This window comes from Coturnix japonica, chromosome 3 (genome assembly GCF_001577835.2).
Source record: "Coturnix japonica isolate 7356 chromosome 3, Coturnix japonica 2.1, whole genome shotgun sequence".
Lineage (NCBI taxonomy): Eukaryota > Metazoa > Chordata > Aves > Galliformes > Phasianidae > Coturnix > Coturnix japonica.
In genome coordinates, this window is record NC_029518.1 from 22,685,976 (window position 1) to 22,713,581 (window position 27,606).

Consider the following 27,606-nt stretch of genomic DNA (forward strand, 5'->3'; position numbering starts at 1 on the left):
TATAGTTTATAGAAAGTTTATATAATGGTGACTTTGTGGAAATATCAGTTGCCACAGGTGGTTTTATGATAATATGTTATCAAAATTCAAATTTAGTTCTTAATAGCCATGTATGTTTTCTCAGAGCCCCACCGCGGAGGACAGCATCTTTTTTGTATATTGACTCCCTCCAGGAACTTATTACACATCTGTTACAATTTAATAAAATGAGGTAACTGAAATAAACACGAAAGTTACGTCCTCAGAATGGAATATAGCTTTGGCGCCAATTGCCTTTAAAATCACTGTGTAGTTGTTTGGAGTCCGTTTAATTTGGTTTCTTAAAATGTGAAATACGAGCATGCTCCAGTGGGCTTTGCAAACTTCATCTTCTTTTGCTGTTGAGTGAAAATAACAGCAGCAAGATGGATGATGCCCTTTAGAAACACTACACTGGATGAAATTATAGATACCATTTTCCAGTCAGTATGTTTTTATTTTGGTAGTAAGTGATTCTGATCCAAAGTCGTTTGGGAGGAGCATGCTGCCACTTGGTAAAGGCCACAAATCCTATATGTATTTTCCAAGCAACTTGGGATCATTTATCCTGCTGTCTTTGAGACTGGGACCAACCCAATGTGGTCCCCATCTCCAAGGTGACAAAAAACATGAGTCCTATGAATGTCTTATACAGTACTTGGTTCTTGGTATGAACTAGAGATACCTCAGTATTTTAAACTGGCTGTTTGAGGAGGGAGCGGAAAAAAAAAAGGGAAGGAAACAGTGGAGTTATGCAATGTCTATGCACTGTGATAACATTGCTAAACATCTTATATTTAAACAGGAAGCAAAGGTAGGAAGGAAATGTACAGCACCATACCAATGATGAAAGACTGTAATCTAAGCAGTGCTTCTGTTCTTAACATAATATGAAGCAAGAGTAGTTCTTAATACTAAAAATTATAAGCTGGAGATAAAAGCTCTGAATGTGCAGAGCATGAAGGTGCACTGACTTGAACTTGAGGCCCATACCTTGTGTGTATTTAATAGCATACTTGTCAGGAGTGTGGGTGTAATGCTTAAATCTGCTGGAACTAGCAGCCATTTTATCTGTTGATTTTTATATTAGGGCAGAGACTTTTTTTCCCTTACCCTTACAAGTAATGAGGTAATTGTTAACATCCTGGTGCATTCAAGGAAACATTAAAAAAGCAAAAAACAAACAAAAAACCATCCAGAATGTTTGCAGTTGGCTTCTCCTTTCTGAAGCATTTCCTTTTTAGTGTTAACATTTATATACATATAACATTTCCTGTGTTATAATAGCTTGACAAATAAGTTCTTAGTATATAAATCAAAACTGAGATAATATCTTTATCTAGATAAGATTTCTTTAAGTTTGTACTGCACAGATATCCATTAGTATTCTGCTTGACTTAGACTTGTTTCTGCCACCGGAGCTTGTGATTCATGGAGTGGCTTCATTCAGTTCTTCATGTGTACGCTCTGTTCTGTTTATCTTCTGAGAATCTTTAACATAAGTAGGTATTGTGTAGAGTGAGATGTTAATTAAAGAATCATTACTCTGGCAGCATTCAGAGATCCCAGCATGGCTTCAGGGTATAGCTGTCATTAGAAGTTTTCTTTTACCCATCTCACCACTGTGCAAGTATTGGGCAGACTTGGGGGCTGGATGAGAGCCTTTCATTGGGCTTGCAAACAGCAGCTCTGCTGGTGTTTTGGCAGAGAGGCTTCTGATAAAGCTGTGGTGACTTGTACTCGTGTTTAGATGAAATCATAGAAATCTCTTACATATTTTATGCTTCTGCTGCCCAGTGCAGTTAGGCTGCTTGGAAGTATGTGTAATTTAGAAATGAGAAACAAAGTTACTGACTGTGCCAGGTGTTTCTGTGACCCTTTTTTTGAAGCCAGCTTTGTGCTTGATTATCTTGCCTGAGATAAGTTATATTTCTTACTTGCTTTTGTTTTACTTAGTGGCACTTAGCTGAAGCAAAGGATGTCATTAAGGGCTGTGACAGATTGCTTTTAAAAATGCCAAAATTCTTACATGTTTAAACACTGTAAATTTATTGTTCATAATATATACTAGGCTTTTGTATACAAGTAATTTAAATGTTCATAGCTTATGTAAGAATTTAATGCTTGTGTTAAATACAGCTACGCTAGTACACAGAGTTCAATTAGAACATGAAGGAAGGTGAGTGCTGACTTGCTCAGTAATCTTAGCCTTCAGAGAATCTGGGGGACCTTTTCTAGCCAAGCATCATTAGCAAGAAATCTGTGTAGTAATGTATCCATATTGTAAGATATATAAAAGAGTGAGATTCTGTCCTGCTGTTATATGTAGAGGTTTTTGTACTGTTGCTGAGGGAGATGAGGTAAGCGCAGAATAGACCAACATCAGGCGTGTTACACAGGAGTGAAAATATTAAGCTCAGTCTCCCAAAAGAACTATGAAAGATCTGAGTATTGTGAAATTAGTGTTTGTTTGCTAATGTCAACCTTGGAGCAGAACTGAGGAATTACACAACGTAGATATTCTCCAAACTTTCAAAAGAGATAATTCCTCCTCTATTCTGCCTTATTTAATAATAGCTAGATGAAAATATACATATAGCTTTTTTTTTTTTCCTGTGGAAATCTAAGGAATTGAATATATCTGTAGTCTCATCTCAATACTCTGATTTTTCACCAACTTTGTGAGTCTCACTTAGTGCTTTAGAAATACCTTCTTTAATTTGCTTCTCCTCAATGGGCTCTTGAAGACCTCTCTGATTGTGAAAATACTAGTACATGGGAGCAACATGTGAAACAGACCAGGAAACCACAGTGGAAGTACATCTCTACTTAGGCAACAAATGAGGCTCAGAGGGATGGCATTATATGCAGTAACACCCTTTTATTTATTTGTTTTTGTGCTAAAATTGTCCCCTTTGAACTTAATTGTTGCTAATCATTCTTAGTGCTTCCAGTAAAATTACAGAATCAAAAACTCTTACTGAACCCAAGATACTGCCTTAGTACTGCTGCTAAGTTGTAAATGAGTGATTGTAATACTTTGTTTAGTTTATGGACTAGATAACAATCAAATGAGGTCAGCATTAAAAGAGAGCAATCAGGATTTTGCCTCTGTTGCAAAATCTGTCAGCTTTGAGTGATCTAGTTCCATTTGTCTAGTTTGATAACTTGCTAGATATTAATAATTTAAAATGTTCTATTCCCTTAAAATGACAGTTTTGCTTTAGCACTTGAAAGTTTAAATACATGGCAGGTGTACAAGTCCATCGCAGAAAGCAAAGGCGCACAGCAGTGATAGACCTTTGACTGAAGGCCTGTAGCCAAACAGACGCTTTGCAGAAGAGACCTACAGTCTGCAATCAGTGCTTGTTATTTAGTTGTTTTGGCTTTTTTTGCTCTAGGTTGCTAAATTTGACCTTAATGGCTGTTCTTAATTTGTTCTTAATGGCAGTTAATTTTTCTATGCGCTGCACACATCACACATCTGCCCAAATCACTATCTTGCATTCTTCAAACGCCCTCGTTCCTGGTGCTATAAGTAGCTGATGGCTTTTGTTTTCTTGGCAGCATCAGGCACACAACAACCAGTTTTTAACATAGGATTGTTTTCAAGTACACTTGGGAGTGTTTATTTTGAGGTGATGCTGCAGTTAAACTGTTTGCAGTAAGGACTTGCCTATTCTTTTTAGTATGTTTTTCACAGAACTGCTTTACCACTGGCTGTGAGAAATACGCAGTTAAAGATACTGACCTGTTGGCTAAAGAAGCTTTAATATTCACATTTTGTACAGTCTGACAGCCGATCACAGTTGTGGAGAACATCAACTGTGTCCCCTGGGAGACAGTCTGAATAAAGATGGAGTTTATTGGGCGGAGGTAGCATTTGACGCTGTCCAGCTCAAAGTAAATTGAAATGATTGACAATGCTGTTCTAATAGGTTTCATTTTTTAATGGTTGTGTAAAATGAACGTGTTCTCTGATGTTGATTTTAAGGTGTTTTTTTGTTTTTTGTTTTTTTTTGTACTTGCATTAGAACAGAACTGATGTTTTTTTGAGTCAGAAAAGTTGTCTTTTTAAAAATGTGTTTCTAAAATATCCTAGTTTAACTACTGGTTTTTTTGGGGTCTTGGATCTTAAAAAAAGGACCCTGGCGAAGCCGAGGAAAGTGGAACGCAGGGAAAATTGGTGGAAGCACTCAGGCAAATGAGAATAAATCATAGGGGGAACTACCGCCACCTTCTGGAAGAGATGCTGACTAGTTACAGGCTAGCTAAGATGCAGGGAGAAGAGTGCACTGCTGAATCAGCTGCAGCTTCTGCTTCAGATAATGATGCTGGACCCAGTGACCCTGTGCCACACAGCCCCTCAGAATCTGGGAGTCGCCTTGCTGAAACGCAGAGCTCGAGTGAAGATTCAGGGATGAATGAGATGAGCAATAAGCAGACGTGATGTCTTCGCTTTTCATAGCGAATTTGATGCTTCTCTTCACTTGGCATATTTTCTTTTGTTTATATCTCAACATTTGTCACATCTATCGTAGAAGTCTGTTTGTTTTCAGTTTCAGTTATTTGTACAGATTGTTGACGTAAACATACTTTTTTCCCTTAGAAGTTGGAAAACTATTGTATATTACAGTAGTTGCGTTTTATGTTCTATGGCAGCCAGTTAAGTTCCACGTGAGATTTTGCTTTTAAATCCTGTGACCCCAATGATAGGAACCTAATTTGCTAATGCAAAAATAAATTAAAAAAAGATTAAAAAAAAAAAAAAAGCATTTAAGTATGTTCTCAGAGAACAACTTGATGGTATGTTTGCTCATTGTAAAATAATTCCCATCTGAATGGTATCTTTTGTGCACACGGTTTGGATTTGATGAATACTTCCATCCTTTTCCCCAGCATCATAACTGCATGTTTGTATTTGAACTGTGTATAGTTTATATTACAACTACATTACAGAAGCTATGATGTCTTAGTTTGTCACTTTTTCTTCCTGAAATGTGTATGTTTTTTTTCATTTTAGATTGTATCGACTGTTCATGAATACTTATTTTCTAGATGACTGTATTCTTATTTTCCAGGTTGTAGCTTAACGTATAAGCAGAAATGAAAATGTACTTAGAATTAGTACATAGTTTCAAGTTCTAAGAGTTTGTGTTGAAGTGAAAATAAAGAATATGCTGTGGAATAATACCTGTATGCATATTGACTCTTTTAAGCAAGTAATAAACTGCCTTTGAAATGTTGTCTTTCCGCTATTGAAACTTCACATAGCTTCTCATTTATACTCACCGTGATGTTGATTGGTTTCTACAAATATTTCAGTCATTTTGAGTTTGACACACTCATCATTAATCCTCTATTTGGGCAGCATTTCTCAATTTCAAGTTAAAACATCTGTAATATAAATGAATAAACAAGTTGTTCTACTTAGGTTTGCCTTCTACCAAATCTTTTACTCGTATTTCGGTTATGACACATGCATTTCGGTAGGTCATGAATGACAGTGGGAGTTTACAGTGGTGGTAACTAATCTGCTAACAAGTTAAATCTGGAATCACTGTGTCAGTAGTCAGTCTGTAACATGACAGTTGCATAAAAACATCATTGTTCGACATGGGTACAGATTTCACTGTCTTAATGAAACAGCCTGAGGGAATATCTGATGAACCAGGGATATCTTAAGAGTTAAGTTTTAGTACTCTGTAGATTTTTTTTCTATTTTATTGTTGTTTGTTTTTGTATTTCGTGATTGCAGTGTTGTGTATTGATAGCTGTGATGTGGTATGTGGTAACATTTAAGTCTTTATATTACAATAGTTTTACTGGGTTCATGTCATAAAAGTGAATTTTCTCATGTAGTTGAAGGGTAGAACATGTCTCTGTGTGGAAGTTGGCAGGTAGGAAAAAAGGGAAATGTCTTTTGATGCTACTGTGTTCTAATTAACTGTGCCACTTAAATCCAAAGTGCAACAAAATGTTCTTGTTTGTTTTGGTAAGAAGTAATATTTCTCCTCTTCTCTTCCTGTAGGGTGCTGGAGATCTAGAAGATCCGTGGTAGCCTTACAAATCTACTAAAATGCTTTTGATTCTGAAAGGGGGAAAAAAAAACTTTTAAATCTGTTTTCTTCAATACAAGGGAAAATTTCTGGTGGATTTCCAACATTTTGTGAAATGGGCAGAAAGATATTAGAATTTTCCATCATTCGTTCATGTTTGTGTTTTCTGATATTGCCACTCTTAGCATTGCCTGTACTACAGTATTTTTACCAGCCTCAGGCATACTGATTACATCTGTAATGAACTTTGGCCCTAAAAAGGAAGGAAGGAGTGATGCTCTCAGCAGATCAGTGTGTGTACCTGAGTTGCGTGGGATTGTAGTTGTACTCTGAAGATACACTGTGGTTAAATGAAATTACAGCATACGAGCATGAGAGAGTACAAGTAATTCTGTGAGACGTTCCTTATTTCACTTTACCGAGTTGGAAGGCTTTGCAGCTCTGTGGCTTGGAAGTAATTTCAATTGGGCAATATGCTATCAGATGTGTATTATTATTACTATTATTTTTAATTTTCCAGTTTTACCTGTATTACCAGACCGTTAGGTTTCCCTGCGGTGTCCAAATTGTGATATGTTGCCTACTGCTTGCTTGGAGATAAGTGTATTTGGCAATAATATACAAAGATTCTAGGCATCTAAAAACAGTACGGATTTTACGCATGTGTACAACACACCCTTACACTCTTGCTAGAGAAAGCCTTTTAAAACCAAACTGATGAGTTTCTAGTTAGTAGTGACTTGTTTTGACATCTCTCACAGCTGCAGGTTTTTAAAAAAGAAAAAAAAAAAAAAGCTGAAAATTTGCCTTTATTATAATGTAAATTGTGATTTTTTTTTTGTTCTATATGTGGTTTTCTATAGGTTTTTGATTTTATTTTTTTTTTCAGCTTAAGATACAGACAGAAGTCTTGTGTAATATGGGTATAATTTTTAATTGTTTGCGTTATTTTCAAAGTTCAAATTATCACTTTGAGATTACTATAAATACACTTAAAATTATCTATTTTAAATTAAGAAAATATTAGAGATATTTTCATGGGTTCAATGACCTTTCATTTTATAAGCAATGGGCATGGTACAGAGTGGCTGTCATGTAAGGTACTTGAAGATTCTTAGTTTAATTCTATTTTTGCAATAACCTTGACTTTTTCTTCTGACTTCTTTGAGTTGTGCATGTAATGAGTCCAGTAAATGCTGAAAACGGGGAAGAGTAAAGTATTTATCTAAAGTAAAAGCTATCGGGGAGGGGAAACAATGAATGTATCCATCTGTACATGATTTAAATGCTGTGGATGCCTTGTAAACATTTTCCTATTTGTTTAAACTGTGTTTCAGCGAGGATGTAAATTGCCCTTGTGTGTAGTTTTAAGCTAATGACAGTCATCAACTGGTTTTGTGTGAAATGGAATTCATGGTATTTTTCTGTAACTTTATCCCCATGGTGAGTCTGTACAAACCACATGCTCTTTCATAGCAGTGCCGAAGGCCAGCTTTCCCCATCATTTTGATTCACTGTGTACCTGATTTATTTTTTTTTTTTTTTTTTTTTAACTCTTTTTTTTTTTTTTTTTTTTTGGGGGGTGGGGGGTGGGGGAGGAGGGGGTCTAGAGAAGATTATTGCCACAATATATTTTATTTATTCATTAGATTTTAGCTTTGTAAGTTAAAAGTGTTCTAAATGACGATGTTAACAGGTATTTGTCCCTTTACTGTTTGTTTTTTTTGGGGGGGTGGGGTGGGGGGGTTGTTAAAAGATAGGGAAGAATGCAAAATGGTTTATTGTTCAGACTATCCGCTCTGGTCCAACCCTGTACTGATAGTACTTTCCCAGTATGATATTGTGATGTTTCATACAATACAGTGAACATAACCAACTTGTTATCTTCAATAAAGGATTGCTAAAACAGTGTGATATGCTTTATATTTTCTTGAGGAGGATTCATCAAGAAAGTGCAAGTGTTCTTTATAAAAGAGGGTAGGGTTTACGAGGTTTCTTTTCTGGTACGGCCTGGTGATGGATGTGTTATACAGGGAATGTGGTTCTGTGCTGCAGGAAGCCAAGAGTCTCTAAGTAGGCTTCTCTGTGGGTGACAGAACACTATGAACGGTATGTAAAGTTCCTGCAGTAAATTCTTCCCAAGTTCAGCTGAGATGATTCTTATTTTGCCCACTGGAGAACATTTGTTTAAAGTCTAAAAGTCTGGATTCAGGCTGACCATTCAGGAGGTTCTCTTGCTAAAGTTCTGTAAAGATCTGAGGCTAGATCTAGAAAACTGTGCTTGCAAGATGCCGTAGATAGGAGCAGAATTGTAATATAAATACCTCACTTTGATTCCACTTTTTACTTAGTTTATTTAGTTATTTTTACTTACAGTGGAGTCATTTAGCTGGAGGAAAAAAAGTGCCAGCGGAGTCCTCCATTGGTGACACTGCAGAAATAAAGTGTCAAGCACTTGGTGTTACTGTGAAATGGGCACTTTTAGGAACAAGCTGTAGGTTTTTGAGTCTGCAGAGTGGTTCTTGGGGTGGATTTGCTGGATCTGCTTTCACAGCATAAACTGCGCATGATGTCCTGCTGAACTGCAATTTAAACCTCGTTCTGATGAAGTATGAGTTCTTGTACTCCATAGGCTCCTGTTCTGTGAATGCTCACATGTGTTGTATCTTTGCCTTGATGTGTATTGCCTCCCCTAAATGAAAGGGTTTGTTCTCTCTATAAGTATTTATTGTGTAAAAGTGAAGCATGCACATAGGCATTTTTTTCCAAAGAGAAGGGCCGCGGCTCATTCAGCTCAGTGAAATGTGAATCAAGACTTCTGTTTGCTCTTTGAAGAAGCACCGCTTTATATTGGCGCGTACACCAGGTTTCTAATTCTAATGGTGTTTCCACTGCTTAGATTTAAGCAGCCCGGGGTGGAGGGGGGCAGGAAAAACAATAGCATTCTTTTAGACGTGTGTGTTCTTAGCATGAGGAATCTGAGGTGTTTGATCAAATTTGTTCGTGCGTTTTACTATATGCCATAACTTGTCAATTTTAACATTTGGTTTAAAAATATGTTTTCCTAATTATATTGCCATCTGGTAACTAACATGCCTTTGTGTAATGCCGAGAGTAGGAAGTGTCACTTCCACCTCAGGTTTTTCTGACGTGTCAAATTCATCTTGAATCTTCACTTCTGTGAATACTCCTGTACCACGGACAGAATAGTCTGTGTCACTTCTGAAATCTGCTGTCTGATCATCTCAAGCAAAATAAAGATTTGACTGATTATCATTAACCTGTTAAATGGGACAGGGAATAAAGAAATGAATGTGAATGCAAGTGTTGTAATCTTGACCTCGGCAGGTTTTTATGAGAGATTAAGTTTGAACTCTCAAACGAATGAATCTTCATACGCTTTTTCTAAGCCTGTGTGCAAACTATTGTGGGACTTAACCAAAATATCCGTGCTTTTTCTACTGCCTACGTGAACTGATGCCATTATTTAGATGGAGTAAAAAAGAAATGGAGTGTACATTTGAAATAGATGTCAGTTCTTGAACACATCACAGGCTAAGAACTGAACCTAGCTTTACAAGGCTCCTTCCTTACTTCTGTAAGGCTTTGTAATGTCATTGAATATTAATAGATCTTTTCTACCCAAATACATAGAAATCTCTCTGTGTGTATGTGTATATATATGTATATTTAATTTGTTCCATGGCAAATGTAAGCATAAGCCATGAAACAGGTCAGGTGCTGGGTGGTTCTGCACGAAGGTGGGGTAAGGGGGGAGGAAATCTGAAAGAACTGAGTGAAGATATTCCCAGTTTTTACTTTGTTTGGTTCTAAAAAGAATGTGCTATGAGTAAATGTAGCAGTTTGCTTCTTGAGTATTACAAGCAAAAGCTGAAGCAAAAAGAACCCAAATCAATGCTGAGGTTCTGGCACAAAAAAACTGTTGAGCAGCTTCTTGATCTGTCAACAAATCCAAGTTTTGTTGGCATAAAAGCAAATTTTAGATAGAAGGATTGTCTACTGCAGACATGTTGCTTTTCAGCTCTAAATTGGAAGTTTAAGTTGGAGAAAGGTAGTGCAGCTGGTGCAATGAACAGCTGCATGGGGTGCTCCCAGAGATGAATGCAATTAGGCAAGATCACACTGAAGTAAGCAGGTCACTGAACGGCTGCAGTATGTGCACGTAAGTATGGAGCTAGCTCATGCAGCTGAAACTGTGCATGGGATTTTCAGCATCTTTTATAACACTTCTGTCCATTTGACAACTTAATCTTGTCCTGCTTTTATTTTGGCTGTTGCTGTACGGGTCTGATTTAGCTTTGCTTTGCTTATACTAACTTATATTCCCCCCACCCTGTGGATGCTTTGCCGTCAACCAAAAAATAAGTAACTTCTGCACTGTAGCGTGACCGAGTCCCTTTTGTGTTCAGTTCTTTGCATGTGGTCATCTCATGTCCCTCATGGACTTCATTTACATTTGTGCTGCTGCATTTTACATCAGTGCTGCTGGGCTTTACTCTTTACATCTGAAAGGTGATGTTCTCTCAGATACCTTATTTTTCTGTGAAGCTCTTCTTTGCAGGGGTGCTTGGACTTAAAGACTAGTTGGTATTGCTGAGAACTTTGTTGCACACTGATGAATTCTTGCTTTTTCCTTATCCTCAAGTCATGAAGATAGTTTTCTAGAGGAAGAGCCCTTTTGCATTGGTTTGGTAATCTTTCACAGAAAGAAGTTGTCCTTGCTAATAAAGGGAGACAACTACAGTGTAGCAAGAGAATGCATTCTGCATGCTTTCTATGTCTATTTGAGATGTGGTATTTTTCTCACTTATTGTGCAAGTCCTGTTTGGAGGAATGACTGTTGGACTGATTTTCTGCTCTCTCAGACTTCTGTTATTAAAAGGTGAGTTATAGAGAAACTGAGGCTACGTTGTAGTAATGTTTGGGATTGAAAGGAGCCTGCTTTTGAGCTTTACCAAGCTGGAAACAGTCCTATTTGTAAATGTCCTCCTCAAGTTCTTGGAAGTTCAGCTCTTCTGTAAGTGTAAATGCTGACTTTTGTGGCATTTTTTCAGGCAATGTTGGGATTCTGTTGAGTAGTTGAGAGAGACTTTCAAAAATAAGTATTGTTTATAAAAATTTCTTTGCCAAATTCAGTAAGAAAACGACCAAATGGGGTTTACTTTTATTGCTTTGAAAGAGCTGCAGAGCTTCAGCGGCAGTGATTAGACAGAAATTCATAGAAAGAATGTTGTGCTTCTTATGAGGTAAAACACCCCTGTTAGGAGTTTAGTGGCCATAATTTAGAGACGACACCCAGAAGTCATTGGAAATGTCATACATTGCAAGAATATCCACTTCTGACTGAGAAACTCAGTTGTTCGTGTAGTTCTATTTGTTGTTTGTTATGTTTGTTTTAGTTTAGTTTTTTAATCTGCTACTAGAATGAAAATACCTCTCTGGACTGAAATTGCATTTCAGCAGCATTTTCTGGTTTTCAGGTCATCTTTACCTGTGAACATGAAGTTTCAGCAGTGTCCTGCCCTTACAAGCTGGAAGCTCAGATGCAGATGCATGCGTGTGTTCAAGAGCCCGATTGCATTAAATATTTCCCCTTGTTGTGTAAGGAAACTTTGTAACACCATCCCCATAAAATTAGTTCTGTGGATAATCATTTTGTCATGGGCAAATGTACAAGATTTGATTTGTTCTTGTTAGGGAAACTGGAGAACGCTCTCTGAGACTTTATTTTTGTCCCCTATCCAGTCATCATCTTCAGTTCATAAACACATCTAAATTTAATGGTGCAGTAAAGATTTTGGCCTGGGCATTGAAAGCAAATTTTTCCAGTGCATTTGAGGTTATATTGGTTCAGTTCAGGGGGCAGGGAATGCGAAAACAATAATGAAATAAAAACAAAATACTTTTTCTAGTGCTCCTAAATCTGCTTTTACTTTGCAAGATGCGGTGGTAGGAAATTTTTTGCTAGTGCAAGCAGTGTATGAACTGGGTGAGAAATGTGGTGTGTACCACAGATTTTCAGTCTCCTGGTCATGAGCACCTTACTCGTAATGCTGTGTAACAAATTTTAGGCTGGAGAAATACACTTTAGATTCATCTACTCATCCTTACCTTAAAAACATTCAGCACTTACCATACTGCTGCTGAAGAGATGAGGCTTACTGAATTTCCTGCTCAACTTTTTGTGGGAGAAAAATATGTATCCAAGTGTGTAATTGCAGCAATTCTTAGGGATAAATACCGTATTTCAAGTGCTGCTCCCTGAACTGGACAACATTGCACATTAACACTAAAAAGAAATGAGAAGTACATCAGATGAGATATTGACCAAAGGGACTGAAGGAAGGATTTGTAAATTCAGCATCTCTAGTAGATAAAACTTCTAATCATAGAATCCCTGGAGTTTGATGACTTTTAAAGGTCATCTAGTCCAACTCCCCTGCAGTGATCAGGGGCACCTGCAGTTGGATCGGGTTGCCCAGGACCTGATTCAGCCTTGAAGTCTCCAGGGACAGGGCATCAATCACATCTCTGGGCAACCTGTTCCTGTGCCAAAGACTGTGAAAAACTTTGTCCTTATATCCAACCTAAATCAACCCTCTTAGAGTTGAAGTTTTCTGTTCTATCTCTTCTGTTCTATCACATCACCTTCATGTGGGGTAGTGGCAGTGCTGTAAGAAGCAGCACGGCCCGTGTTGTGTGAGGACAGCTGAGGTTGCTCAGGGCCAGCACTATGGGGTGAACAGGAACTCCTTGGAAGTTGACATCCACTAGAACAGATGTGGCAGGGAAATGTGGTGGCAGTGTAGGTTGTGAAGAATGCAGAAGTGGGTGAGTTGCCAAGAGTTGGAGAGGCATCAAACAAGTTCACCTTAAAATAAAATTTCTATGGGTGTATGACAGTAGCTTGACCCTTGGGAGGGTGTGTGCAAAAGGAGTTGGCTGTGCATGCTGCAGTGCCATGAGCCAGGATTTGAGGGTAATAGTTCTTATTAGAAGTAGTGGGAGAAGGCAGCCATGCTGATCACCCATAGGACAGGGGTCAGGTGCCTCCCTCCCATAAAGCTCCTTCAACAACATCGTGTGAGCCAGGCTGAAGGTAATTACAACAATTCTAATGCCATTAACCTTTAATCACGTAGTCCATTAGTAGACTAAGAGCATTAAAAAAAAAAAAAAAAAAAAAGAAAGAAAGAAAGAAGACAGACCACCAAGCCACGGCATGATGTCCTGTGCAATTAGCTTGTGCTGCTCTCCAGGGCTGCTGACTGCACAGTGATGGCAGAAGGCTCACGTGTGGCCAGGGAAACCCTGGGTGCAGGATGCTGCATCAGAGATTGGTTTGTGGGGAGCGTCTCATTCCTACTGTCTGCTCTCTTTGTCAAGGGAAGATATTCCTAATGCCGGATGTGAGCCGGCTTTAAAGGTCAGATGATTCATTGGTCTTGTGGGAGCCGCTGAGGAAACGTGGGCTGTAGTGTTTGCCTTTTTGCATGGGTGTGAGGCTGGGCTGCGTTCTGTAAATAATAAGGCTATATTTAGAAGCAAAGTGCATTATGTCAGACCAGTTTTAGAGGTGACAAAACGTTTAATGAAAAAGCATTAAGCAGGAGAACTCTTTAAAAATAAATATCTTCCTACACTTAGTGCATTAGGGTTCTTAATCACCTCTTTGTACGATCAATATGTATGGTATTGAGTAACCAGCGAGCTACTTGGCATTTGTACAGCATCAAACTGCAGACTCCTCAGTCAGCCCATGCATCAAGATAATTACATATAAGAAATACTTGTGGAAATTAACCCCTCCATCTTATAGAAATAACCATGGCAATCTGTGTGGAGATAGCAGCTATTACTGCCCACATGCGGGTTGGTTTTGTTTCCCTATCTAACGCTGAGGTAAACAGAGTATGAAGTGTTTTCTGTACTCTTTAATGCTTTCCATTGGGTTCTGTGAGCATAGTTGCATAGGCTGTTTGCTTCTGCTTAACTCTGAAATCGCTCAGAGAGGAACTGCTTTCAGAACTGCTTGAGGGCGAGCCAGAAGTATAATGCAGGACACATAAAGCATGTTTTAAGAAGTTAAACCTTAATGAAAATAGCTGGTGATCTCTCTCTCAAGATGAATTTGACACTTTCCCTTTATCAAGATGAAGTTGACACTTTCCCTTTATCAGATAGTTTTATGATGAGCAACTCATCAAAGTGAAGAGGGGGGAAAAAATAGGCATCTAAACACCCGTGTGGTTATATACATGACTAATAGATAGCAGTTGTTGTGCTAAGAAGCAGTACAGCTGCCTATGCCAACTGGTTGGCTGCAAGAACAAAGCTATGGAGAGAGCCGAGATGTTCCCCAAGGGACCTACTCATTTCCAGCACAGTTTATCTTCTCCATGAATCTTAAAATACTCTCCCTGGTGTGTTTTTTATGTGCCCAGCAGCCTTGGGGAGGTTGAAGTAGCCCACACAGGTTCCATCCATAGACAGCATACAGCTTGTGCATGGTTTCATCTGCTCCAGCAGAGTAATCCTCCTGTTTTCAGGACACACTTGGCAATTAAGACACAATCTGTCCTACTTACGGTATTAGGAAACGTTTAGTATGATTTAGGAATTGCATTAGGACAACAGATGCTATTTTGAAGAAAGAGTTTATGAGTTGTTTGTGGAGTGAATGGACATTTGCAGTTGTGCACCTGAAAAGCATTTGAATTAAGGGAAGAAAAACTGCAAGTCAGAATGCAGCGATGGCTTCCAACTACTTCCAACTTGGTAAGTTGGCCTTTATCAGCTGTGAGAAGTGTGCATGCTGAAGGTAGCCACCCTGTATCTTTAGATTGTGCAGGCAATTATCAACATTGCATTTTTTACTGGCTTTGAGGGAGAGAGGGCTGAGAAACTTTGAATTTTTAGCCATGCTTTGGGTGGTAGTGCACCGCTTCGTTGAACTGAGGATATCTGATCTACAACTTCAGGTAAGTCATTAAGAGAACCTGATTTCCTTTGTTTGGTTGTTGAAGCATGCACACAGATCTGTTGATTTGAGACTTAACTGCCATATGTCCGGCTTTCTGCTCCACAGAATGGAAACAAGAGGATTTGTTCTACAGGGGTAGACAGAAACATGCTGAAATGAATGTGAGACATCACATGTGTGAGTTGACTGAGAAACTGCTTGGCCAAGTGCTGGGCCGTGTCCATTGCCATCCCTGTCCCACTGCACTGAGCTGGGAGGAGCACCCATGCAATCCTGTGGTGACTGAGCAGCTTAGGAATAGATCTCTTTAATGAGCAAAAAGGTTTTTGCATTGTGCTAAATCCATTCTGCACTGCGGTTTGTTCCTCAGCTACCTGATAGCTTACCTGGCACAAGGCAGGGGCAAAACAAGGTGGGAACAAGCAGCAAGGGTTGAGTTCCTTTGATTAGCATTAGATGCTGGTAAATTGAAAATGAAATGGTGTCCAAGGCAACACTACGTGAACATGATTCAGCCTGCAGCTCCGTGTGTGGTAAGGCAAGAGGTCGAGAGGGAATGTCCTCAAGTTGCTCCAGGGGAGGTTGAGATCGGATATGAGGAAAAACTTATCTAAAAGAGTGGTCAGGACTGGCACCGGCTGCCCAGGGAGGGGGTGGAGCCACTGACCCTGGAGGTGTTCAAGATACCTGTAGGTGTGATAGTAGGGGACGTGATTTGGTGGGGAAGTATTGATGATGGGAGATTTTAGATGCCTTTACCAACCTTAGTGATTCAGAGATTCTCAGTTATGTGGCTATGTTGTAGTGTACGAGGGAGCTACTTGTGCCTGTGCAGAGCTGGTCATGCCTGGCCTGGCAGAGCTCTTGGGTGCAGCAACTTGTAAGGTGCTGCTTTTTGAAGTGTGTGTGCCTTATGGGTGCTGTTGCTGCTGAGGTGCTCACCCTGGGCTGTGAGAAACCAAGCTCATCAAGCTTTGGATTTTTACTTCCTATTGAATTTGTGCTGTTGGAGCTGCCCACGCCTTGTTCTCTGTCAGTCTTTGCATTATTCATTAATGCTGAGATTGCGTTCAGGAAGAGAGACCATGATCAGTTTACGAAGTTGCACATTGTGGAAGAGAAATTTATGATGTTGAAGAGAGCAGCAGTAAATGTAGCTTTGCAGTTAGTCCCAGGAACAGGCCTGCCACTGTGGGAAACTGCTTTCTTGCAGCGTTATCTCACTGAAGATGCCTGTTATGCAGAAGAGCCGGAGCACTTTGCCCTTTCTGTCTCCTGTGAACTTTGACCAGTTGGTCAAGATTGTTTATAAAGCCAGATGCTAATTGCGCTGCTTCTCATTCCACTGAACAAAGGTATGCTGGCTCCCTGTACTGAGTGTCCCTAGGAGGAGAGGCAAAAAGTGAAACAGTCGACAAGGAGGCGAAGAGCTTACCGATGGAGCTGAGTGAGAAGGGAGGTGTGGAGAACAACGGGTTTGTTCAAAATGAGGCTTTTGATGACAGGGAGACCGACACCAGCAGCCAAGATGAAATACCAAAAACGTGTGCCGTTGATGTGAGCCCAGCAGCCGTGGCAGAGCAAGCATTGCAGCCCTATGCAGGAATGCCGAAGGAGGTCCTGCTGAAGTTCTCCAGCCAAGCCCGGTACAGGGTCACCAGGGAGATTCTCTTCTGGCTCATCATCGCTGCTGCTGTCCTGCTCGTGTCTGCCACGATTGCCATCATTGCTTTGTCCCCAAAGTGCCTCGATTGGTGGCAAGATGGTCCTATTTACCAGGTCTACCCTCGTTCTTTTAGGGACAGCAACATGGATGGGAATGGTGATCTGAAAGGTATGTAACAAAGCGGGGCAGCTGACAAAGTGGGGGTGAAGCAAAGTGTTTCTTCTTGTTTTCTTTGTGATCTGGGTGTTTCTGAGATCTTACTAAGATCATGTACCTGATACTGATCAGGTATTGGTTAGCTGTGCTTCTAAACGGGATGTCTGAGCCCAATAGCGTATGAAAAATTTCTAGACAAAAAGCAGCAGCTGTAGCAAATTGTAGGAGACTTTTCCTAACAGAAGACAAACCTGAGGTCTTTGCATTGTGACTGTACTTCCTTTGGGTGGTCAGAGGGTCCATTGACTTTGAAACCAGAAAGTAACGATGGTGCTGTATTTTAATAAAAATACAGGTGTTTGTTTTCAGAAGTGAATGTTAAATGTATTGCATGAAATGGCGAGTATTATTCTGCAGAATAGAAGTTGTCTTCTGTCAGTCTTTTAAATGATTATTATTTTCCTTTTTCCCTGTAGTGGTGACTTTGAATGGTTTCCATTCTGTGGCCTCATGTTGCTCGTGAAGAAATGGCAGGGTTGCCCCGCTATCTGAGATAGGTGAAAACTGGGAGTGGTTACATAGCAAAGAGATCTGTGTTCTGTCTTTGAAAGCCCACATCAAACTTAATGTGACCAAACACGTTTGTCTGTTGTAATCAGATATTGCCCTTTTTCTTTTAATAGGAATCCAAGAAAAGCTGGACCACATCACACACTTAAATATAAAAACCATCTGGATCACATCTTTCTACAAGTCCCCCTTAAAAGATTCTGGCTATGGAGCTGAAGACTTCTATGATATTGATCCCATGTTTGGATCAATGCGTGATTTTGAGGATCTTCTTGCATCCATACACGATCGAGGTAAGCTCTGATCAAAACAGCCCTATTACAAAGATGTTTGCTGTTGTGGTACAGGTGTGCCTTGTAGTTTCTGGAGAAAGCAGAAAGAGAATTATAAGATTAAGGGGGAGCATAGACTTCCTTCCTGTGGTTGTGTCTTTGGTTGGTAGCACATGTGCCTTAAGCCAAATCCTTGCCCAAATGGTTCCCCTTATGCCTGTAAGATGTGATCCTTATCACAAAAGGCTTGATTTAAAGTATGTGCGTGTTTTAGGGTTGAAGGTAATAATGGATTTCATACCAAACCACACCAGTGACAAACACCAATGGTTTCAGCTTAGTCGCAATCGCACTGGGAAGTACACGGATTACTACATCTGGCAGGACTGCGAGCAGGCAGGGGCAGCCATCACTGCTCCCAACAACTGGGTGAGTGTGGGCAGGGATGGGCTTGTAAATCCCTTGTAAATCACCTGTAATTCACATGCTGGATTGTGGGTTGCCGGGTAACAACAGCACCTGGAACACAACTGTCCTGTGGATGTGGGGCCATGGCCTCCAGCACTGGGAGCAGGGGTTGGGTGCTGCAATGTAAGGAAGACATATCAGAGAACATCCAAGGGAGGGCTGTGAAGATGGTCAAAGTCTGCAGGGCAAAGTGTGTGAGGAGCAGCTGAGGTCCTAATTCTAAAAGAAAATGGTCTTGGAAAACTGTTTTCCATTGTATTGTAATTGGCAGCAAAAGTCTGCTTAGAAGAATGAAACAGTATTGAACATGAAATACGTGTGGCAAAAGCGTGACTGAAAGGAGGAGCAGCTAACAGGAGTAGGAAATGAGAAACAAAACATTAAAACCAACCCAATTTGTTGCACTGATGAGGCATTTTGTGCCTTGTTATATGCTTGTAATGCCTCACAAATTATACACGTAGCTAAACTATAAGTTCTGATTGCTTTTCTTCCCCTTTACTTGAGCAGGTGAGTGTCTATGGGAATTCCAGCTGGCAGTACGACGATGTGAGGAAACAGTGCTATTTTCATCAGTTTGGGAAAGAACAGCCGGACTTAAATTTCCGCAACCCTGCTGTTCAACAGGAAATCCATGTAAGTGTCTGATCTGCTGCAGCACCAATAGCACAAATTTACAGCTTAATTGAAAGTTAACTTTAAGATTACAGTACATTTAAATGGTTGAAACAGAATAGTGTGCAGACAAAGGTTAAAATGTTTGTAAGCAAAACTCAAGGTTCGTCTTATGATGGTTCCGTGACGGAGGACAACGCCTGATGGAAGGACTGATGTGGTGCTGCAGAGCAGCTGAATGCCCAAGCTGAGGGAAGCTTTAATCTCTGTTGATACAAGGAGCTGTTTATTAGCCAGCCCTATGGGGGTAACAGTTTGTTTTAGCAGAGGTGTTTGCGTGTTCATGGCAGGGAGGCAATGCTGATCTGAAATGCAAGGAATCCCATTGCTTGTAGATAAGGAAGAATTCGTGAGTTTTGCTACTGAAGCTAAAGTAGCAAATAGATTCAGCGTTTCCTTTGAGAAGCAATTAAATGAAGACTAGTAAGTTTAGTCTGATAATACCCACTTTAGGTAAATACTTGTGAACACAATCAATTGCTTCGGCATGTTATGGAATAATACTTTAGTAATTTAATTCAGAATCCTGTTTCATGCCAGGACTGTGTGAGTGAGGAGGAAGCTTTAGCTTCACTGAAGAACACTATTGCTTTTGGTTCAGTTCCTGGGCGTGGGGAAGTGTTAAACCTTCTAGCAACAGGGGCTGTGGCTTTCTGTCATAAATAAAAGTAATCATTCTCAGTACAAAGTCAGTACCTGATATTTGCCAAACAGAAATCTGTAAGCTTGAGTGTGGAGTCCAGCCTGTTCTGCCAAGTGTATCTCATACGTACGGAAACAACAAACAAGTTTTTTTGTATTGAGGTGAGATAACAGTTTCAGTTCTAAAGGAACGCTTACACAAACTCCTTAAGAGTAACTGAACTTCAGAGCTGTTTGTGAAAAGTAGAGCAATTAGAACTGTGATAATATCATACCTACTGGAATAGAAATAGTTTCACTAACAGTGACCAACCTCTACGTTTGGTAACGAAATTATAGATCTACAGCAGTTAACTTGGATAATAATTTTGGTGTCCCTGCAAATCAAGAAATAAACCTGAAAACTCCCATCTGTCAAATAAAAGGGAAGAAATATTCTAAGAACTCTATTGTATAAAATGAAAATTGGTGGCATGAGGTCTGTGCAGAACAACTTGCACTTGTGTTTGGATCAATATGTTAAATCTGTGTGCAGCAAGACGGGTGTTCTTCAGCCTAATGTCTACTAATGGGTTTTCTCTTTAAGTGTGTATCAGTTTGAGATGGGCTCACTTGGATTTCTCAACTCTTCCCTCTGTCCTAGGATGTTATCAAATTTTGGCTTGCCAAAGGAGTTGATGGATTTAATTTTGTTGCTGTGAAATTTCTTCTAGAAGCCACACATCTACGAGATGAGCCACAAGTGAACAAGTCTCAGAGCCCTGTAATGTATATTATTTTTTCTCCTGTATTTTCCATGGGGGTAAGAAACTGCTTCTACCCTTTGGGGTTTTAATCATGGCTTTAGAAATGCTGAGTCAGTCATGTTCCTTGGAAGGAAGGTGGTTCCTGGACTTGTTGCTTAAGCAGTGCATGCAAGGATTGAGCAGGAGCTCTGTGTGTGAGAACTGTCCATGCACCCACTGTATTTCTGTGCAAACAGACTTGCTTCTAGTTTTGTTTAAGCAGCTTGAGTCAGAACTGATCAGCTGTACAATTACAGCATTGTTACCACAGCAGTATTGTCCCCGGTTAGTGCTGAGGGTGTCAGGTCTTTAGGACAGTTCCCCAAGCACAGTTTGGGTCTGCACTGCAGCACCGGTATGGGAAACTCATTTCAACATAAAACTCTGCTTGGGTTGGTGGATTGGTTTTGTCTCAGCAAGAATTTGGAGAGTTTTGTATTCTAAAATATTGGGCTAATAATGCTGCTTTGTCTTTTAGGAAAGCATTACAGCCTATTCCGAGCTCTATCACGACTACACAGCCACGCAAGTTGGTATGCATGATATCATCCGTGGCTTCCGCCAAACCATGGATCAATACAGCAGTGAACCTGGCCGATACCGGTAATCATTTTCATAGCTAGGGAATTTCTTGCTCTCTTTTTGTCGCCATGTGAGGTTTTGGTCCTCATATGCAAGTAGGCTGTGCTTTCCCAGAGTGCACGGAAAAGGGAGCTTGCAGTAAGTTGGCCCTGGTAGCTCTGTCATATCTGTGGACTAACAAGTAGGCAGAATATGTGATCGCTCATTGTGGCACTGTTTTAATCAAAGCCCACGAGCCTGATCCATTGTACAGTACTAACAATAGGGTTCATATTGGATACGTAATCAGAGATTGCCACAGTCACAGTGTGGCTGAGGCTGTCATGCACCTCTGGAGGCCACTTGCTCCATCCCCCTGCTCAAACAGGGAGGAAATCCAGATCCGGCAGCTCAGGATCATTCCCAGGTATTTGAGGATGGAAACTCTACAAGCCCATCTGAGCAGCCTGTGCCAGCACTCAGTTACTCCCACAGTTTAAAGATGATGCAAAGAAACAGCTTTCCAAGGATCTCCCCTCATCTGCTTTACTAACTACACATATATCTCTGTATATTTTTATTTGGTGAGGAGGAGGGAGGCAGATATAATTACTGTGGAGGAGGTTCCTCATCCTGTATTATTTTCTAAGCATGCTGAATACTGTTCCTGGCTTCCTTCAGCTCTGAACAAACCAGGGATGAGACAAAAAAGAAGTCCCTGTTTATTTCTTTGTAGATTTATGGGTTCTGACAGTGATGAAAAAGAAGACATAGAAGCAACAATGATGTATTACGGAACAACTTTCGTCCAAGAAACAGACTTCCCATTCAATTTCCACCTAATTAACATGAAAAATCTATCTGGAAACAGTGTTTTTGAAGCTGTCAACGTGTGGATAAAAAACATGCCCGATGGGAAATGGCCAAATTGGGCGGTAAGAGTTCTGAACTTGTTGTTATGGGAAAGGTCTTTTCATGAAGGTGATAAGGTGAACCTCCACACACATTGATTTCAGTGGGATTAGCTGTGCAGGTGTTTGCTATGAACTGTGTTTGGGATAGGGAAGAGATGAGCCATAGGCAAAGCACTGAAAGTAAAGTACAGCCTCTGATCATTTCCACAATCACAACGTGGGAGCATTTCTGTTTGGTTATCAAATGTCATCCTCAGGAAAGCAGTTTTGTACCCTCAAGGCATCTCTCTGTGAGAGGAGGCAAAATGTCCGAGGTAATATTTAGAAAAAGCTTCTGGATTTCTGGCTTTAGGAGAGAAAACAAGCTCATATACAGAGCATATGGAGTTGCAGCCACTTGTTTCACCTCATCACTTCCTACATACAGATCTCTTTGCTTTCAGCCCCATGCTCCAGCATGTTTACCTTTGGGAGGCTCTCTTGCAGGGCTGCCAGCTTCTCACAACCCCATATGAGTCTCCACAAAACGAGCACCACCTTTGCATGGCAGTGAGAAGGGAAGAAATACAAGGGAGCTGTAGCTGGGGCAAGTTAACTAAGTCCCAGGCTGATTTGTCATCTTTTCTTAATTCTACCACCTACATCCTAAAATGTTTTGGGCAAAAATATGTACTGGCATCAAAGGAAACAAAACAACAAGATCTTCCTTGTAGACCTGAGGTGAAAGTGAAAAAAAGTAACCTACTGCTTTATTAAAGTGGCTGTCAATACTGGGGGTCACTGTAAGGCCCTTTTCTTTGTATGAGACAGTCTCTTGTCATTTATCTCTTTGGACATAATTACTGATGTAATCATGCAGTTGGGATGTGCACGTGTTTGGTTGATACACATGAAACATACCGAGCTACTTAACTGGACAGTGATTTTGGTGTGTGTCACTAGACAAGGGAAGAACAGGCTGGGATCCTCTCTTAGCCCGGTGGAGATAATGTGAATTTAAATAAGTGTTGCCTTTATTTTGGTGCCTGTGAATGAAACTTCACTCAATATGGTTTTTGTCTTAGACCAGTTTCACATATGCATAGAATTTTATGTCTTTTTAATGAAATGATGTTTTCTTGAGGCCGGAAGCCCAAACACTGCTCGGATTTCATCTCGGTTTGGGAATAAGTACGTCAAAGTTATGAACATGCTGCTGTTAACCCTCCCTGGGACTCCCATAACTTACTATGGTGAAGAAATAGGCATGGAGAACGTTGCATCAGAAAATGTAAGTGACAAGTATATAAATTCTGATCCTGTTGTTATTTAGTTCTGATTAATGGAATATTTGAAATTGCAGCGTCAACCAAATCCAGTCTTTCTCAGTCTTTGGGTGTCGTATTATGTTCTTCATTGCAAAGTTGTTATACGGGATGCAGAAATGGCCAGGCCTGAAACCAGAACCAAGGCTGTAGCAGCTTCCTGAGCTGCCGGGTTACAGTCCTGCTCCCTGTTTTCTTCCCTCAGCTGGATCAGACTAACCTGTTCTGTCGTGGCCTTGCTTTGCTCTGCTTTGCTTCAGCAGAAGGTGTAGTAATTGCCAGTGTCAGGCCTAGGCCAGTGGCTCTGATAGGTGTGCCTAAGGCAAGAAGAACAGAGTCCATGTCTCCTTCCTCCCACAGTACTTTATTCATTCTATCAAAGTCCATTATTTCCTGGCTAATTTTTAAAGGAATTCAGAGTTCATGGGAGCAGAGCTAAAGCTTCTGCCTCCTGGAGTCTGCTTTGTTCTTGCTGTAAAGAGGCACCTGTTGAAGCCATGGCCCTCTCTGAAGTGCGCAAAATCAGAAGAGGGGCTCTCCAGAACGAGGTGTGTGAGCACACCAGGTGCTGCTTAGCACTTTGTGCAGGTTCTCTATTTTTGTTTTTGGATTTCAGATCCAAAGCTGGGTAGCCGAGCCTGCAGGTCATGCATGTCACTTATTAGCTCATAGTTACAAGTAATGCACGGCAGGATGTTTGTTTGCTTATAGTTTGTTCAGAACTTACTCAAGGTCAGGGGATTAGAACAAAGCTCCTGTGCCTTTCGCACTGTGCTGACCTGCCTGACTTTCAGTTGTGTATGATTTCTTGTCTCTTCTATGATTGCACCTGACTACTGTAGTCTCTTTGCTGGAGATGTGCCTGCATGATGGGAAAAGGTCATATTCCCCAAAAGGGAAGAGCCCAGATCTACCTCTTCTGGCTATATTTGAGCACCTCAAGAACGTGGTCCTAATGCAGATGCAGTTCTCAATGTGGAAAGTCTCTGTTACAGCACGATGAGTTGTAAGCGATCATAGTGTCCATGGGACTGAATGTGTACAAATCCATGGGGCTGGAAGGCGTGTATGTATCCCAGAGCCTCAGGGCAGCTGGCTGATGTGGTTGCTGAGACACTCTCCATAGTATCTGAAAAGTTGTGGCTGTCAGGAAAAGTCCCCAATGACTGGAAAAAGGGAAACATCACTCCCATTTACAGGAAAGGAAGGAAGAAAGGCTCAGCCTTCCAGTATTTAAAGAGAATTAATAAATGTGAAGGAAATCAACTTTTTACAGCGGAGGGCAAGGGGGAATTATTTAAAACTAAAAGAAGGGAGGTTTAGATTAGATGTCAGAAGGAAGCATTGTTTTTTAACTAAAAGAATGGTGAGGCGCTGGAATGGGTTTCCCAGAGAGGTTGTAGATGCCCCATCCCTGGAGGTGTTTAAGGCCAGGTTGGATGGAGCCCTGGACAATCTGATCCAGTACTTTACCTCACAATTTGAGGGCAAGCAGGGTTGGAACTTGATGATCCTTGAGATCCCTTCCAACCCAAGGCATTCTATGATTCTGATAGAGAATGAGGCAGCTTCTGGTGATGTTACTGAGCATTACTGGCCAGATTTGTACCAAAGGGAAAGATGCACTTGGAGAAGCAGAATCGTCCCTAGGTTTGTCTGATTGAGCTGTGAAGACACGTCTCTGACAGGAAATCACTTTGTCTCTGAGAAACCAAAAAACACGTCCTGCATTATCTCACTGTCATTGATTACGGCTGACACAAAGATGCTCTGCAGCAAAGTGCTTTGCCCTTGTCTCCTCAGGGCGTTCTTTCATTTAGTTGCTATCCTGTGGCTCATGGGTTTGTAACAATGTAAAACCACCCTTCATTCAATCCAGAGAGGAAGAACCCCTGATTAATTGGGTAGAGAGGATTTGCTCAAGAAACAGTTTTCAGTCCCAGAATATGAAAGTCTTTAAGAATCATGAAAAGGTAAAGATAAAAGGGAGCGTTACAAGTGTTCAAAACTTAGGAATCTTTTTTTCCTGCTTTTCAGGATGTGCTAAAAGGAGAAACCCATTTATTATACCATTATTTACAATGTCATGAAGCAAAGCGACAATTTCTTTTGTCAAGCTGCTATTCTGACAGATTGTATTGAAGTGTCCTTTATATGAAAAACAATTTCCATAGGAAACAAACACCCAAAGTATGTGCAAAATATTTTATGCCTTCTCATGTCATTAAATGTAAGTGTCAGATCTCTTGGCCAGCTCTTCAGTAACGCTGAGGAAGCTTTGTCAGAATTTTTGAGTCCCTCAAAATCAGAACTTCAGTCTTGTTACATCAGCACCTCTCAATAAGCAAAAAGCTGCTATTCGGTAGTTGCTGAACTTGAGAAATTTCTTTCTCACGTGAGTAATCCTCTCCCAGCTGTACCCCTTGCAAGTATAAGTTTGAAGAGATCTGCGGTGAAAAGTTTGGTGATTAGAGAAGAACAGATGCTCGGCAGCATTTACTCATTATTAACTGTTATGTCCTCTTGGGACTCATTTTCTCATAGTTTTTGTGATGTCTAGTTATATATCAGGATATTTTAGCTGCTTTTAGTCAACTTCCATCCAACCATCTGTTGCAAGGGGAGGCTACTGCTCAGCTGTGAACTCCACATTTAGCCAGTAGTGCTGTATCTGTTAGACTGTCTGTTCTCTTCCATTACCATAGAGCAGCTCTTTTCTTCTGTTTCTCTTGAGATTTGCATGAGGATTACATCCTCCTTGCTGACTCTTAACATCAACCAGAGAAAATAACGCTTCAGGGGCCATTGTGTGGAAGCTGAGAGTTATTAAAGAACCAAGTTTTTAACATGCTAATCAAAACGCACAACTCAGTAATGGCTCTAACACCGCTTGTATTTTTAGGCTACCTTTCCAGAGAAATCCCCCATGCAGTGGAATGGTAAAGACAATGCTGGTTTTACTGAAGGCAACAGTAGCTGGGTACCTGTTAATGCTGACTACCGGAGTGTCAATGCTGAAGTAGGTATTTGCCTGTGACAAACCAATGGTCTGAAATTATCCTAATGTATCTATTTTTCTTTATCTTCTAATGGGGCCTGGCAGTGTAATTAATGAAAACAAACTCCGGGGAGGAAGACAGAAAAACACTGAATCTTCACTGATTTTGCTAGGAAAAGAAAACCCACATCAACAAAGAGTCTGCTTCAGTTGTATTCATTTAAGCAGAGAAACTGCAACAATAATGTCGATGTGGCAATTTGACTTAACATCTTTTGAATCATTTTAACATCAATTTGAAATCCAGTACTTTTTGATTTATATTAGCATATGTGAAGCATCTTCCTTGTAATAACTTTCCATACACTATTTGTAATGTATATAAGTACATTTTTTTAAAATAGTTGAGCAGATTTTGCTGATCTACAGCTGACCAATATTGAAGACAAAAAACAAACAAACAGGAGATAAATAAGTCCTGTGACTTCAGTAGATCAGACTTGTTGAAAAAGGTTCACTATCAAGCTTTAAATGGCTGTGGTTTTCTGTAGAAATGCTAAGCACTGTAAGGGACAGCTGGAAGGTGGCAGTAATACCTGTGCCAAGGAAATCGTGTCCTGCTGGATAGTCTCTGCCACTGCAGAGAAAGTGCACAAGAAAAGGTAGTTTTGCTATGGAATTAGCAGACAAATTTGAAGAGAATTAATTATTAGAACTGAATTCCAAGAGGTGTGTTCTTTGTAGACGGTGTGGGTGTGAGAGGTCCATCTTGTACAATGCTGACTCTCTTGCAGGTTCAGATGACCCAGTCCAACTCAACCCTGAATCTGTACAGAGAACTAACTCTACTTCGCAACAATGAGCTGCCCATACATCGGGGGTGGATGTGCTCCATCTGGAGTGACAGTGATGTTTTTGTGTACGTGAGGGAATTGGATGGGTTAGACAGTGTCTTTATGATGGTTCTCAATTTTGGACAGGAATCAACAGTCGATCTGAAAGCTATAGTTCCAAGCCTCCCATCTGAAGCTGTGGTAAGACTAAGTACTAATTTTAGCAATACTGGTAAAGCTGTCGATACCAAAACAGTTAAAACTGAAGTAGGAGAAGGTCTGGTTCTTGAATATAAAACAAAAAAGCCTGTTCATAATATGGAAGCTTTTCGAGAAAACTGTTTTGTGGCTGAAAAAGCTTGTTATTCCAGTGCCTTCAATTTGCTCTACATGAACTGCTAAATGCAAGAGTAGCTTTCATGTTAACTTAGGAAATGCTTGGTTCAGAGAAATGCTAATTCTTTTTGGCTTTTAAGGCTTGCTTTCTGTACACAATAAACAGCTTGAAAAATGAAATTAATACAGAATTGTCATGTATCTGTATTGGGTAGTAAACAATTTTGTCATTTAAATAGTGATCACAATGTAGGCATTCGTTTGTATTATCTTCCGGAGGCACCTAATTTTTATGATTACTGTGCTTTTATCAGATAAAAGAGTGCTGCTACTTCTCAATTCCTG

At 40.3% G+C, this 27,606-nt stretch overlaps 2 protein-coding genes across 13 annotated transcripts in view; both read left to right on the plus strand.

Moving 5' to 3' along the window:
* Positions 1–13,284, plus strand: part of PPM1B (protein phosphatase, Mg2+/Mn2+ dependent 1B) — a 60,206-nt gene extending 46,922 nt beyond the window's left edge. For 9 of the 12 annotated variants that reach the window (XM_015857436.2, XM_015857429.2, XM_015857432.2 and 6 more), the window contains one exon: positions 4,163–5,276. In XM_015857436.2, coding sequence (XP_015712922.1) covers positions 4,163–4,468 — 306 coding nt within the window. In that variant the 3' untranslated portion in view covers positions 4,469–5,276. Of the gene's footprint in view, positions 1–124; positions 2,804–4,162; positions 5,277–6,049; positions 7,272–11,578 lie in introns of those variants that run through there. The other 3 variants (XM_015857428.2, XM_015857437.2, XM_015857438.2) reach the window with 3 other exon arrangements.
* Positions 13,285–16,413: 3,129 nt separating this feature from the next.
* On the plus strand, positions 16,414–27,600 carry SLC3A1 (solute carrier family 3 member 1). The gene is made up of 10 exons (XM_015857425.2): positions 16,414–16,915; positions 17,587–17,766; positions 18,020–18,174; positions 18,724–18,849; positions 20,174–20,293; positions 20,794–20,918; positions 21,613–21,811; positions 22,914–23,060; positions 25,997–26,113; positions 26,887–27,600. Exons 1-10 carry the CDS (start codon positions 16,519–16,521, stop codon positions 27,325–27,327), a joined length of 2,007 nt encoding a protein of 668 aa, XP_015712911.1. The 5' UTR covers positions 16,414–16,518; the 3' UTR covers positions 27,328–27,600.
* The last annotated feature ends 6 nt before the right edge of the window (positions 27,601–27,606 follow it).